This window comes from Nicotiana tabacum, chromosome 8 (assembly GCF_000715075.1).
Source record: "Nicotiana tabacum cultivar K326 chromosome 8, ASM71507v2, whole genome shotgun sequence".
NCBI classification, from domain to species: Eukaryota; Viridiplantae; Streptophyta; class Magnoliopsida; order Solanales; family Solanaceae; genus Nicotiana; species Nicotiana tabacum.
In genome coordinates, this window is record NC_134087.1 from 29,117,461 (window position 1) to 29,132,519 (window position 15,059).

Sequence of the window (15,059 nt, forward strand, 5' to 3'; positions counted from 1 at the left end):
GTATGCACTATAATGTAGTATAATTTATTTATACCAGATCACTTCTAAGGTTAGGATCATATGTTAAATACATTAACAATCTAGAGAATATTTTACGCTATTAATTAAATTTCATGGGAAATAGTAGGTAAAAATTTGTCAGGATACCAAAAGGAAAGCCTCGGAGCAACAACAAAATTATTTCCATGTGCCCTACGGTCTTGAGTTCGAACCGTAGAAGCAGTCCTAATACTTGTGTTAGGGTAATTTATCTACATTACACTCCTTGTAGATGCGGCATGTTCCCAAACCATACGTGAACACAAAATACTTTGTATATCGAGATGCCCTTGCCCAGATCGAACTCGTTATGTTATTGTAGGTCAACAACTTAATGACGTGAAAAGTTTGTATACCATTAATCCCAAGAACTCTAACACATACAAAAATTACAAGTTCCTACAATAAGGATTAATCTATGATAGGAATAAATATTAACATACTTTCACATGTAAAACTATAATGATAGCAGAAGCAACTATATACTATAACTTTTTAATTTATATAAAGATAGATAATGATAGAAATCAATCAAGAATGTAATTGGTCCCCGTTACCCCTCCACCGCACTCAAAAAAGTGTCGAACACTCCTTCTACATACTCCTATATAAAGCACCCCACCTTCAGTCCAAGCCAGCCCAACCAATATTCCTTCTTTCAAAGCTTTACCTTCAGAGTTTTCAGAAGTCTTTATCCACAGGATATATAATCTCTGCGTCAGATTCTTGATTTTGAGTAGAAAAAAATACTATCCTACAAATAAAAGTAGACTATATATTATCAGAATGGGTAATGCAGATTATGAGTACCCATCAATAATGAATGGAGAAAGCGCAGGGACAGGCATACATAGAGTGGAAATCCCACCACCACAACCTTTTTTCAAGTCACTAAAGAATACAGTGAAGGAAACTTTATTTCCAGATGATCCCCTTAGGCAATTCAAGAACCAAACACCCCTTCGAAAATTCATACTTGGTCTTCAGTATTTCTTCCCAATTTTTGAATGGGGTTCTCGTTACAATTTTGGGTTCTTCAAATCTGATCTTATTGCTGGAATTACCATAGCTAGTCTTGCTATTCCTCAGGGAATAAGCTATGCAAAACTTGCCAACTTGCCACCTATTCTTGGACTATGTAAGTCTTGATAATTTATTCAGTCAACTCTCATATCATGTTGAAGTGTACATGCGATCATTTCATCTAAAACAAATGATGTGTATATACACAGTTCAAAACCTTAAACACAGCAACTCATATCTTTAGTAGTTTTTGCAGTAGCCGATGTTGCATATATATAGTTAACGGGTTCAACTGCACCGTTAACAACAACAAGAAACCAAGTATAGTTCACAAGTGGGGTCTGGGGAGGGTAGCATATACGTAGACCTTACCCTTAGCTTGAAGGTAGTGAGGTTGTTTCCCATAGACTTTTGGCTCAAGCAACTGCACCGTTAACAACAACAAGAAACCCAATATAGTCCTGCAAGTGGGGTCTGGGGAAGGTGGCGTGACCTTACCTCTAGCTTGAAGGTAGTGAGGTTGTTTCCCGTAGACCCTCAGCTCAAGCAACTGCACCGTTAACTAAAGTGAAAAACACTAAAATTTAAAAAGATATTGAAGTTTGAACGTAAAATTTCAAAAATGAAATATGTTTAATAATAAGAATCTAAAGGTTGAATTCATCTAATTTAAATCCTGGATTCGCTATTTTTGTGTTTTGCAGATTCAAGCTTTGTTCCACCTTTAGTTTATGCAATAATGGGCAGTTCAAGAGATTTGGCAGTGGGCACAGTTGCTGTTGGATCGCTTCTAATGGCTTCTATGATAGGAAATGAAGTAAATGCAACTGAGAATCCAGCACTGTATCTTCATCTTGCGTTTACTGCCACATTCTTCGCTGGACTATTTGAATTAGCTCTTGGATTTTTCAGGTCATTGTCTCTATTTCTTGTTAGTACGTTCTTAGTTTACAATATCGCTTATACTAAAATAGTTTGAGCCGAAGAAGCAAGCAGCAGTGCATTACTTTAGGGTAAGCTGTCTACGTCACACTCCTTGGAATGCGGCCTTTTCCCGAATCCGGCATGAACGCGGAATGGCTTTTACACCGGGCTGTCTCAGTTTGAGCTTAATTAATTTATGGTTAATTAATTTTGTAGGCTGGGATTTATTGTGGATTTTCTATCACATGCAACCATAGTAGGATTTATGGGAGGAGCAGCTACAGTGGTGATACTACAGCAGCTAAAGGGAATACTTGGTCTTGAACATTTTACACATGCTACAGATGTTGTCTCTGTCTTGCGTTCTGTCTTTACCCAAATTCACCAGGTAATTTTTTTTTTTACTCTATCAAGTTACTTGAAAATCTATTAAATAATATTCTGTAACAAGTATGCTTTGTTAACCTACATAAATTATAGTAACACCTTAAGTAACCTGTTATAGCTAGTAAAACTATACATATAGTATAAATAAATTTAAATCTAGTGAAAGCTCCCATTCTTTTCGACAGAATAGATGGTAAATATTTTTCAGTTACTGATTGATTCTTAATTTGTTCCTTTTTCGGTTAAAGTTTGAAGAGAAATGTTTTTTTTGTTTGTAATAGTAACTTTCTGATGCTAAACTTTATTATTATTTTATTTTTTTACATTTTACTTTTTTGGTTCGTTTCGTTTTCTCCACCCCTTTTTAGCCCGTGGAAAAAACTTGTATAGTGTACAAATCATGAGATTGAGTTGAACTAAAGTTATTATTGAAGAGTAAAATTTTTGGATTTAGTTACACACTTTTATCCCTTTTGATTTATTTGTTTGTTTATTACTCCGAGTACTTATATTTGTTACTTTCTTTAAATATACTCTAATGATGGTTAATTGGTTAAAATAACTGCAGTGGCGATGGGAAAGTGCGGTGCTAGGATTTTGTTTCCTTTTCTACCTGATGATGGCAAAATTTTTTGTAAGTATACACACTGACTTTGACCTTTTGAAATGCGAATAGTATCCACAAGTCAAAAGCAGTCTACTATCAAAAGTGGATACCCTTTAGACTTATAATGCTCAATTAAGCTTTCCTATCTTTCCTCAAATAATTTCATACCTAACCTCAACTTTTGTTAATTTCTTACTCTTTCGAAATTATTATGGACTGATATTGACTTTGCTCCTCGATTTAACCTACCCCACTCCGAAAATGCCAACAAATTAAAGCAATGTCTTCTATTTAAAGTTTATGAATTATGGATTTATCACATAATCGATATTATTACTGAGTTCGTAATTAGATATTTATACTTATTTAAAAAAATTCTAATATAAATATAATATTTAAGTAAAAGTGATTGGGTCCGGCCCATCCTACGAGAATAAGCTAGCTCCATTTCTGCTCGTCAGAGGGAAAATTTATATATTTTTCTCGTGAGAAAAGAAAATTAACTTTTATATTTTGTTAATAGAAAACTACTAGTAGTATTCTACAACTTTTATAGAAAGAATAGAGAGAGTGTAGTTTAAAAAAGTTGCTAATATATGCATGCATGCAGAGCCAAAAGAGACCGAAGCTGTTTTGGATTTCAGCAATGGCGCCATTGACGTCCGTCATATTGGGAACTATTCTTGTTTATCTCACCCACGCTGAAAAACACGGTGTTGCAGTGGTAAGAAAAAAATTCATTAATAGTAAATTTAATCTATTATAGCAAGTAAACTGTCTTATTTTTCATCTTACTAATATAGAAGTTAAATTCGCGTGTTAGCTTAAGCTCTTAAATTCAAGGACTTCATTCAACTTCTGAATTACTCCTACTAGTTTACTACAGTATAAGAACATAAATCCTACCTAGCTCCAACAATCTCATATTTCTACCCATTGAATTCTCTTTTTAGACATACTATATACTCCTATCTAGTAACTTGCGGTTTAAGTACCCTAGATGTTTGTTTGGGCAAACAACGGCAACAATAACGGTCCAGTAAAATCTCACTAATAAGGTCTGGGGAGTATAGTGTGTACGCAGACTTTACCCTACCGCTATGAGGTAGAGAGGCTATTCCGAAAGACACTCGGCTCAAGAAGACGAAAAAAGAATATATCAGCACCATCAATAAAAAGTATGGAACAAATAACAACGTCACCAGACAGGGACAAACAACCTACTAGTGCCAAAATTGGTTATCCATGATATTCTACGTTTATTAGCTGTTCATATTCCTTATTGGTGAATTTTAAAGAGACACTTTTGATTGATAGCTTCATTTGTCTTAATAAAATTTGGGTCAAGTTGACACTTAAAGACAAACAAGACAACGAAGGTGAAATGAAAAAAAGTTTTTATTTGTGTTATACGTACTTTGTCGGTCACGGAAAAAAAAGTAGTAGTGCTATGAGAACTTTAGCATAACAAGACTTTTGTGAATAGTTTAGACCTACACAGTATAAAAGAATTTTCACCGCATTTAATTACTACAAAAATAACTATAGGCAACTATCCATAACAACTTAGATTTGTAACCTCAAAACATAAAGCATGTCACATGCATACTCAACAAGCTAAGTTTAGCGCATAATTTTTCTTACACTGTCAGTGCGCGTATGACCTATAGATCACGGGTTCGAATTATAAAATCATTCATTAATATTTATATCAGAGTAGATTGTCTGCATCAATAACCCATTAAGATGCGGCCCTTTCCCGAACCTTGCGAGAACGCGTGATTACTTTGTGCACCGGATTGCCCTTTAGTACACATAAGTAAAGTCGTATGCAGAAGATGGTTGTATCTTAGGAGAGATTGTTGTGATAATTGTGGATGCTTTATATTATCCATCAATCATTGGATTCTTATAATTATGTGAATGAAAAATTGGAACAGATAGGGGAGCTGAAGAAAGGGTTAAATCCTCCGTCAATAATGGATCTGTCATTTGGGTCGGCCTATATGACAACTGCTATCAAAACAGGAATAGTCACGGGTGTCATTTCTCTTGCTGTAAGCACTCGATCTGCTTTCCAATCTCAACCTTTGTCCTCTTTCTGCTGCAATTCCTGCTACTTGCATTACTTTTCTCTAGCTAATGTTCTTTTTTTTTACAATTTCAAGAACAAGCATACAAAACATGTGTGCATGGACGGATCTTGATAATGTTCACCGCTTTGAATACAATATTAGAGTACAGAACTTATATTTATTTCTTCGTCCCTTCATTTTTACTTATCCACTATAAAGTATAATTTCATTTTTACTTGTCCGTTTAGCAAAGAAAGAGAAAGACAATCTTTTTTTTCAATGTGATTAGGAGGTCACGGGTTCGAGCCGCGAAAATAGCTTCTTGCAGAAATGTAGGGTAAAGTTGGTACGATAGACCCTTGTGTTCCGGGCCTTACCCGGACCCCGCGCATACGAGAATTTAGTGCACTGGGTTGCTCTTTACTTTTCATATCATTAACTGCTCATTCCCCAAATTATTTTTCCAGATTTTTTGAAATGCTATAATTATTATAGGTAAAATAGTAGAACACATATTTTAATTATTTTTTTCTTAAAGAAAGTACAACGTTAAAAGTGGACAACTAATAAAATTGAACGGAGAAAGTCATTAATTTGTAACTATATCATAATTGGATGCTTATTGGGACTTCTTTGGCGACGATATATAAATCACTAGAGAATTTGGCCGCGCTTCGCGCGATTATATAAAAGAACTATAATAAATTTTGTGATTTTATAATAAAACTAAATTCAATCTGATCAAATAAACAACCAAAAATAGATAAATATAATTTAGGAAGTCATGGTCTACTCTTGAGGTAACCCCTAGAGCAAAAATTACAAAGAATCATCCTCAAGGTTGATTTTATATATATACACACACGTGTGTGTGCACGACGCAGATGTTTTTCAAATATTTTTTCTTAGTTTATAATATTTTACTTTTTAGAACTGCGGTTAATTATTTAAATTGTACAATGGTTAGTTTACTTTGTTGTTTAATATACATATATATTTATCTAGATAAATATATCTTGGCGAAATAATTTTTCTTCTACTCATTTGATATATGTATTGTTTAAATCCTTAATTAGAGAGTCGAATATTATTTTGCGAAAGGTTTCTCCATTGTTCTTTATTTCCTTGTTCTCTCTTCCTTCCTTTCTTGTTCATTTCTTCCCTCTTTTTGTTCTTTTCTACATTTTCACCCACTAACCACTACTTCATCTAGAACTTTTGAAAATGTTACTTTTTGTAAAATAATCAAGTCAATTCCTCTTTTGCTTCCTCTTAATTTTCTGCGAAACAATAATAGATTCTCTTTTTTCCTGAAATAGCTCCTCCGAACAATCATAAATGCAATCATTTCATTTTCGAATATATTCAGCAAAAATTTTTGGGGCAATTTTAATTGCCACCTATTGTCATTATTACAATCATTTCACTCTTCCTTTTGGACAGAAGAAAACATACATATATAGAAAATTGATATGGAAAAGAAATAAAAAAGAAATAAAGTATACAAATGTTCGTATCACTGCATATCTCTGAATGAACTCTTTTTTTTAAATACTATAACCTCATTTTTACTTTGTAATGAGGCATACGAAGCACAAAACCTTCATAATTATATAGTAATACACAAGTAAGTTGTATGCATTTATTATACGTTTCAAAATACAACTGCAATAAAGCAGAATTGCTCACTGAAATTAACTTCATTTTCAAGAAAATCATATTATATATAAAAATACTCACTACAGATATTAGTGTCATTCCCTTACAAGAATATATAAATATAAATAACGTAAGAATCATTATGTAATATAATTATGAGTGTGCTTTGAAAAACTGAACTTTTGTAGAGATCAAAGATTAAAGAGTCCCTTAAAAAGATAGAGTAAGTCCATATCCGAGAAATTTAGATGGAAAGAAAGAAGCCAAAAAGAAGAACCATATTAAGAGAAAATTTGAAAACTTTATTTTCATGCAACCATTTAAAGTAGGAATGTGAAAGCTCATTTTCCAAACCATATTCTTTACGTTCATGCTCTGCTGGGCGTTACGTTATTTCCATTCTTCAAAAGCACCACTTTGAAATTCTTCCCATCTCAATGAGTTTCTGTTTCTTCCAGCACTAAAGTAGTTGCTTTGTTTCTCCTTTTGGGAATCAAGCCAACGTACATCTTTTAATGGAAAGGAGAAGTGGAGAAGTAATATGAGTAGACTGAGGATAAGGGAATAAACTTGGCTGAGAAGCCATTGTTGGAAGCATGTGTATATCGATCTGACGTGATGTGTAACCTTTAGTAAAAGACAATTTCTTTTTACACATTTTGAATTGTTGCACAACTATATTTGTTATTTATAAACTGCAGTGATTGCGAGGCTCCATAAATGAGGAATATGGATGGCTGAAACGGTAACATCCATTCATTTGACAGTTTCTTTTATTAATTGACATGAAGAGACACGACTTTTGGGCTTTTTAAAGCAAAATAAATAAAGTAAAAATTGAGAAAGTATGAAAAGGCCCCAAAAATTTGAGAAAATAAATAAATATGATTCTTGGCTTTAGAGAAGTGCCAAGTCATCTCTTCTATCCCCTCTTTTATAGATATATAGATTAGTAAAATTGCAATGATAGTATAACATTTTATACAATATCAGTGTACATAACTCCTTGTCACATGTATGAATCAAAATTCTATAAAATTGTGTATGAACTTTGAAGGCAACTTTCAATGACACTGTAAACTTACAAGATTATAGACAATAAGTGTATTTCGTATACTTATAATTGCATTATGTGGCAAAGAATTTTTTTAGTGGATTTGAAACTCTCTATAACACACTGCACTAAAATTAAATCCTTAATTTATTGATATGGACAGGAAGGAATAGCAGTAGGGAGAAGTTTTGCAATGTTCAAGAATTACCATATAGATGGAAACAAAGAGATGATTGCTTTTGGAATGATGAATATTGTTGGCTCCTGCACCTCCTGCTACCTCACTACTGGTACGTTCCTACATACTACTATAGTATATCATATTTGACTTGGTTATTATTTCTCTTTTCTCTTTTATTTCCTTTATGGGCCGAAAGTTGATGTGGATTACTCTCATTTCCCATTTGGGCCCATACCACGTGATTGTATGTCTCCGCATACCTACTAACAATAAAAGAAGAAAAAGAAAAAGCAAAAAAAAAAAAGAGAGAAAGAGAGAAAGAAAAGCTTAAAATTAATGGGATAGAGACTGGAAAAGAGGAAACGTAATTATACTATATTATATGGGAAGGAAAATACTAAAAAATGGAGGGGTGGAAGGTAAGAAAAGAGTGGGGTTGGCTAGGTTGATGAAATGCATATATTTTCAACAAAGTGTAACGAGTTTGAGTCGTATTATGTGTAAATAAAGGGGTATTATGTTATTGATAATTCCTTGTCGATAAAAAAAAAATGAAAATAAGAAAGAATGAGGAATTGACAATAAGGACATTTCAAGTTTTTAGCAAATTAACATTACATTAAACGTAAATTTATGGAGTAGTTTAGTCAAATAAGTTTTAAAAGAGCAAATGTGAATAGGTCAGTGTTTTCGAAAAGACTAACACTACTACATTACCTAAAAAATAATTACATACAACTGTCCACAATATGTGGCATTAGAAACTTGAAAAATAAGACAGTTAACCTATAATAAGAAGTAAAAATATACTGATAGTGTAAAAATTATTTATACTGCAGGGCCATTCTCGCGATCAGCAGTGAACTTTAACGCAGGATGCAAAACTGCAGTATCAAACATTGTCATGGCGTTGGCAGTGATGGTGACATTGTTGTTGCTAACGCCATTGTTCCACTTCACTCCCCTCGTCGTCCTGTCCTCCATTATCATCTCCGCCATGCTCGGCCTCATTGATTATAATGCAGCCATTCATCTCTGGCATGTCGACAAATTCGACTTCTTGGTCTGCATCAGTGCTTACATTGGCGTTGTCTTTGCCAACATTGAGATTGGCTTAGTCTTAGCCGTAAGTATCCCTTATGTTCTATGCACTAACAGTGTAAAAAAAAATTACAGTATCAAATTTGACCGATAATTATATGGTTTGACTTATAAAAATGTTGTTTAATGGAAATGCAGGTAGGATTATCGTTGCTAAGGGTGTTACTTTTTATAGCAAGGCCAAGGACGTTAGTACTTGGTAATATCCCAGATTCTATGATATACAGAAATGTTGAGCATTACCCAAATACAAACAACGTTCCAGGCGTTCTCATTCTTGACATTGGAGCCCCTATTTACTTCGCTAATTCTAGCTATTTAAGAGAACGGTAATTAGTATTTTGATAACTGTAGTGTCTATATCAGTTTGCAGACACCTCGACTAATTATGGTTAACTCAATTCTTGTTATAGGATCTCAAGGTGGATTGACGAAGAGGAAGACAAGTTAAAATCTTCAGGAGAAACAACATTGCAGTATGTTATACTTGATATGGGAGGTTAGTTAATTTATGCAGTCTCTATAATTTCTTTCATCACTCAGTTTATTTTTTGAAAATAACAATAAAAACATTTAAACGTAGCACAAGAACATATAAGACTGAGTTTGAGCATTGACAGCTAAAATTCTTTGATTGGCAGCTGTGGGAAATATCGATACAAGTGGAATTAGCATGCTTGAAGAAGTCAAGAAAAATCTTGATAGAAGAGATTACAAGGTTGGGCTCTTGTTTTCCAATTTCTTTCTTCGAAACAATTTCACTATATCACTGATGTTACTGCTAGTTGATACTGCTCCTTTTCATTTTGTCCTTGGGCCGAGGGTATCCAAAAAATAGCCTCTCTACCTTTACAGGCAAGGTAGGGATAAGGTCTGCGTACATATTACCCTCCCCAAATTATGCTGGGTATGTTATTGTTGTTGTCATTCCAAGTTATAAAGACAGACTGCACCATAAAGTACATCTATAAGATAGGATTTAAATTACATACACTAAAAGTACTGTAAAAAAAATTCCAACGATCAGTGTTTTATAACTTATTATAGCAGGTAACTTGCCTTATTTTTCAGATTACTAATCCTGCTTTTTATGGCCAGTCAGTGTATAGAAGTTAAACTTGTGTAACATATGGTGGTTTTTTTTTTTTTTTTTTTTTGTGGCAATGCAGCTTGTGTTGGCAAATCCAGGAGCAGAGGTGATGAAAAAGTTGAACAAGTCCAAATTTATTGAGACATTAGGACAAGAATGGATCTTTCTAACAGTAGGGGAAGCTGTGGGAGCATGCAATTTCATGCTTCATTCCTGCAAACCAAAATCTACAACAGATGAGGCATCCCAAAAATGGAGCAACAACGTTTGACTTGAAATTAATTGATTGGTCTATTTTATTAGTAGTATTATTGAACAGTGTTGTAGTGGTTCATGTGTGCATCTAATTTGTAAAGATGCAGCATAACATATTGGCTTAAAGAAGCCAGATTCTACTGCAGTACTATTCCTTGGAAAAACCCGAAAGTGGCTTTATTTCTCTCCACCTTTTGTAAAATTAATGTACTCTAATTAATAAAAGAATGAATGTTACCTGTGTACTAATTGCTTCTCATCTCAAGTTCGCCAGAAAATTTTGTTTACCTGCAAATAGAAGTACATTGAGGTACATACTGTTGACAATAATTATTTCGGGAAGACCTTTTCTTTCCCTCTATCCCTTTAACCTTTTCCAGAAAAACATGCAGTAGTCCGTTAAAGATTAAGCATTTAGCCCCTTCACCATACTAACGAGTTATTACTGACAGTTGATTCAAGTACCACTTTAATAAAGATGATCTAGGACAGGCTAAAATGTCACAACGAAAAAGAAAACAAGTGATGATTAGAATAATGTAGAGAGAGTTTACCTAAATGACATGTTAAACAGTTTAGGTATGAATCGTAAGTCATCACATATACTCCAGGACCATGAAGTACCCTCTTCTACATACAGAAAGATTTTGCACCTGAACTCCGTTTTTATCTTCAACATGGCCTGAAACAAAGCTTTTTGAAGAGGCCCTCTTTTTCCTAGGGGAAGAGATGCTCTGCTAATAGTAGCAAGAAATCACCAAGTAGAATCCCCAATGCCAATGCAACTTTTTGAGAGTGAGAATATCTTCAACATTTAGGATCTTGCTAAGAGATGAGAGAAAGCAGCTCACCGATCTTCTGCAAGTTAGTGATTGCGAATGGAACAGAAAGAAAAAAACAAGAGAGTAACTTGTAAGGATGAGTTGTGGGAAGATCTTTACTTGGTAAGTTTGTTAAAGCTAAGCTTTTCACTCTAGTTAAGGTCCTCGATTTATTTTCTTTCACAGGACCATGGTGGTAAGAAGCTGTTTAGAAAGAAAAGGCTTTTACATCATAAAATGTTGAGAGAGATATTTGGCTATGTCAATTACAGTGCCAATCCTAATTTCCGTCCATCTGTGCCAGGGGGAGCAAGAAGGACCAGTGATGTCCAAACAGATGGGGCACGTTCATCAAAGACAATTTCAGGTACTAGTAGTGGGAAGAGGGTTTCGAATGACAATAGTGAAAACTCATCCAAAAAACTCAAGAAGACTCGCTCGGTTCATTTTCAAGAACCAAGTATGGATGTGTTACCAGAGCCTGATATTTACTGTACCAATAATTTTTGGAGAGTAAATATCAGGTTCAGGTAGCACGTCAATAATTGGTTCTTCAAAACGCACCAAGCGAGTCTTCTTGATTTTAAACAAGTGCCAAGGTAGCACGTCAATAATTGGTTCTTCAAAACGCACCAAGCGAGTCTTCTTGATTTTAAACAAGTGCCATAAAACGCACAACTCATCCTTACAAGTTACTCTGTTTCTTTCCTTTTTGGTTCCACTCAAAACCTGTAACTTGCAAAAGATCGTGGACTGCTTTGTCTCATCTCTAAAAAATTTAAACAATATCTGCAGTTAGGTTACACCACTCAATGTTAGCTGATCATCTACATCGAGCCTTCTTTTTTGGTAACCTGTAGGTGTTTAGTTAATTTGTCCCTCATTAATCTCCCTGTTGATTCAATCTGCTTGCAGCTCTGTCCCTCATATCCTGGGTCATGATGACCAGATAACGCAACATCAGGATGCAATCTGTCTCCACAATCAATGATGATATTATGAAGTAAACAACACACGAGGATGATACTAGGGAGTTTCTGTTTATCAGGTCTCCACATAACCTTATTAAGGATTCTCCAACCTCCCTTCAATAGCGCAAAAGCTTTCATCGCAACTGAACTTGCAGTCTCATGCAATGCATTGAAATCCGACATGGCATCTGATAGGTTGTCACCTTCATAAGGTGTAATAAGCCACGGAAGAAGAGGGTAACCAAAACCTCCTATAATGTATTCTCTAAGTTCTTCTCCTTCAACCACTTTGACATTTCCGTTTAAACGATCACCACTTTCACAGAGTTTGTAAAATCCACAGAACTTTAACAGTCTCGAAGTGGTCATGCCCCCCGGCCATCCCGTCACAATATCTAGAAAACGCATCTCGCTGTCGACGATACCTTGCAAAAGCATGCTGTAATTGTTTTCATGATCACACCAATCATCTGAGGTTTGAACTGCAGGAAGAGTCATTATGATGTGGGTTTCATCAATTGCTCCACAACAGTTAGGTAATCCAAATAATTGTTCAAATTCAGACTTGATTATCTCCATCTTACTAGGTTCTGGCCATTTAAGGTGGTGCTTTGCACGTTCTTCCAACGCCTCAATGAATCTCCAGGTAACCTGAGACACAGTGGACTGCCCGACACCAAATGATGCTCCAACTGAAACTTGGGATTCACCGGAAGCCAATCTTCTCAATGCAATTGCAACTTGCTTCTCAACGCTAAGAAGCCTTCCCTCAATGTTTATCAAACCTGAAGGAGGTCTTGAGATAAGGTCCTCCCTTACAAGCGAACATATGTAATCAAAAGTCTTCTTTGAAACACGGAAGAAGTACTTGAAACCATCCTCTTCATCACAAGGCACACCACAACCTACAGAATATAATAGGTATAGTTGTGAGTTAATCCCTGCATTGTAGACACTAAAAAAGAAAAAGAACAAATTGCAAAATGACGCAAAAAGAACAGAGTAAGACAGGGACCGTGAATAATTGTTACATAAAATTTTCATGCGGACAACGTCAAAATGAAGACAACGGCAATCTAGGAAGATATTAAAAACACTTCATAGTCATGCCTTCTTGAGGAGATTAGGGTCAATCTAGTGGGGAAAACCTTCATATCATACCAATGATAACAATCATATTACAAACCTAAGAATTACTAGCTTAAATATCCTAACTATAACAGCTTCTGCCACAAAAAATGTCAATGTAAAAGTTCTGGGTCAACTATGTATCAACAGCTCGGGATTTTACTATTTTGAATTGTAGAATAAATTACGCTAAAGCTCCAAGAAGAAGAGTACCTTTCCAACACACAGTCTTCATGAGTAAAATGTTTTTTCTTCCTAGTGTGAGAGGGTTGACTTCAAGTATACTTCAAGAATCCAGAGATAAAATGCAGTAAATCAATCAAGTACGTCTTAGTTCCAAACTAGTTGGACTCGACTATAGGAATCATCATACTATTTTACACACTACTCTTTTTTTAAGACGTTGGTGTCCGCGCCACTCACCGAGGACATGGCCCTTGATAGGAAGGTATGGAGGGAAAGCATTAGGGTTGTAGGTTAGTAGGTAGTGAGCGTTTTCTACTCGTTTTGTGTGTAAGTCTAGTCGGTCAGTGTCATGCTTTAGTATGCTAGTGGTACATGTTGTGCTCGTACTATTTTCTAGGACCTTGTTACTGCACTGATTATTGATATTGCTTTTCCAGGTATACTTTTAGATTCTTAGCTCGTTCGTACTATCTTCGTGGTTATGTTGTTGTTATTACTATATTGTCGTTTTTCATCTTCTTGTGCCGAGGGTCTATCGGAAACAATTTTTCTACCTCAGGACTGCGTACACACTACCCTCCTTTATGGGATTATACTGGGTTGGTGGTGGTGGTGGTGTCCGCGCCAGCTTGGGTGAACATCGACTACTCCGCTGAGTACCTACTAACACCCACCAGCGCAGGTACTGGGTTTTGTAATTGCACACTACCCTTTAACCTACAGCAACCCTCTTCCAGGTTTGGTCCTATTATGCTTTGTGAATTTCACATAAAAGGGGTTAAAATAATGCACCAAATTTAAAGGAACTAGGCTTAAAGCTCCAAGCTTGACATTTACCAACACCCCGATCGAGTTCTAAGTAAAGTTTAACACAGCTATAGTGAATTTTTCAACAGTATTTGAAGCTAAATGGGTTTCAAATACAAGTAAATTTGCCGATTTCAGCTACAATATGGCAAAATAACAAAAAATTACAGTTGGGTAAATGCAGAGAGAAGTAAAGGGACCTGGGGTTAGTGAGTTCTTGTGCCAGAAACTATCCCACCAATCGCATTCACTACTTCCTTTGTTCTCAACAGGAACAATGCTAATGTTTTTCTTGTTTTTGTGTTTGATTTTCTTAAACTTCTTTGAATCTTTCTTCGTCTTCTTCGATTTCTTTAATGGAGCCATCCACCGATGTGTTAACTATTACCCGGGAAAGCTTCGAAGGGACACCAGCCGGTAAAATGCAAATCTCTTCCTCGTTGTTGGTCAAGGTTACTGATTTTTTTTAGGTTCTCTAAAAGAGGTGGGTTACTTCTAATGGGCCCTTTTATTGTGAGAAAGGAATAGTTTCCATATTACCCGTCATATTAATATTATTTTTACAAAATATAGATAATTCATTAAATAAGAAATTATTATAGCTTTAAGCTTCCTTATTTAGGTATGTTAATATTAGGAAATTAAATATTCTCTGTATATTTTCATATGTTGTTTGTTTGGATTGGAATTTTCATACGTTGTTTGATTGGAATTTATTTTTATAGAGAAAGGAATTTTCATACGCTGTTTG

At 35.0% G+C, this 15,059-nt stretch overlaps 2 protein-coding genes across 5 annotated transcripts; one reads left to right on the plus strand and one right to left on the minus strand.

The window, feature by feature from the left end:
- Positions 1–661: 661 nt before the first annotated feature.
- Positions 662–10,644, plus strand: LOC107781488 (sulfate transporter 3.1). Its single transcript, XM_016602194.2, has 12 exons — positions 662–1,177; positions 1,767–1,974; positions 2,203–2,374; positions 2,942–3,007; positions 3,591–3,704; positions 4,921–5,037; positions 7,932–8,058; positions 8,789–9,075; positions 9,189–9,379; positions 9,464–9,549; positions 9,692–9,768; positions 10,220–10,644. Exons 1-12 carry the CDS (start codon positions 826–828, stop codon positions 10,409–10,411), a joined length of 1,989 nt encoding a protein of 662 aa, XP_016457680.2. The 5' UTR covers positions 662–825; the 3' UTR covers positions 10,412–10,644.
- LOC107781490 (protein ANTAGONIST OF LIKE HETEROCHROMATIN PROTEIN 1-like) lies at positions 8,965–14,796 on the minus strand. Of its 4 annotated transcripts, none has more exons than XM_016602197.2 (5): positions 14,509–14,796; positions 12,772–13,092; positions 10,950–12,669; positions 10,634–10,683; positions 9,633–9,997 (listed from the first exon to the last, which is right to left on the minus strand). In XM_016602197.2, the coding sequence occupies exons 1-3, from the start codon at positions 14,672–14,674 to the stop codon at positions 12,044–12,046; spliced, it is 1,113 nt and encodes a 370-aa protein (XP_016457683.1). In that variant the 5' UTR covers positions 14,675–14,796; the 3' UTR covers positions 9,633–9,997; positions 10,634–10,683; positions 10,950–12,043. The 4 variants fall into 4 exon arrangements, with proteins under 4 accessions (XP_016457682.1, XP_016457683.1, XP_075075245.1 ...); XM_075219144.1 differs by having other exon boundaries at positions 10,950–11,304; positions 11,953–13,092; positions 14,509–14,795; XM_016602196.2 differs by lacking the exon at positions 9,633–9,997 and adding an exon at positions 8,965–9,100 and having other exon boundaries at positions 10,950–13,092; positions 14,509–14,795.
- Positions 14,797–15,059: the final 263 nt, after the last annotated feature.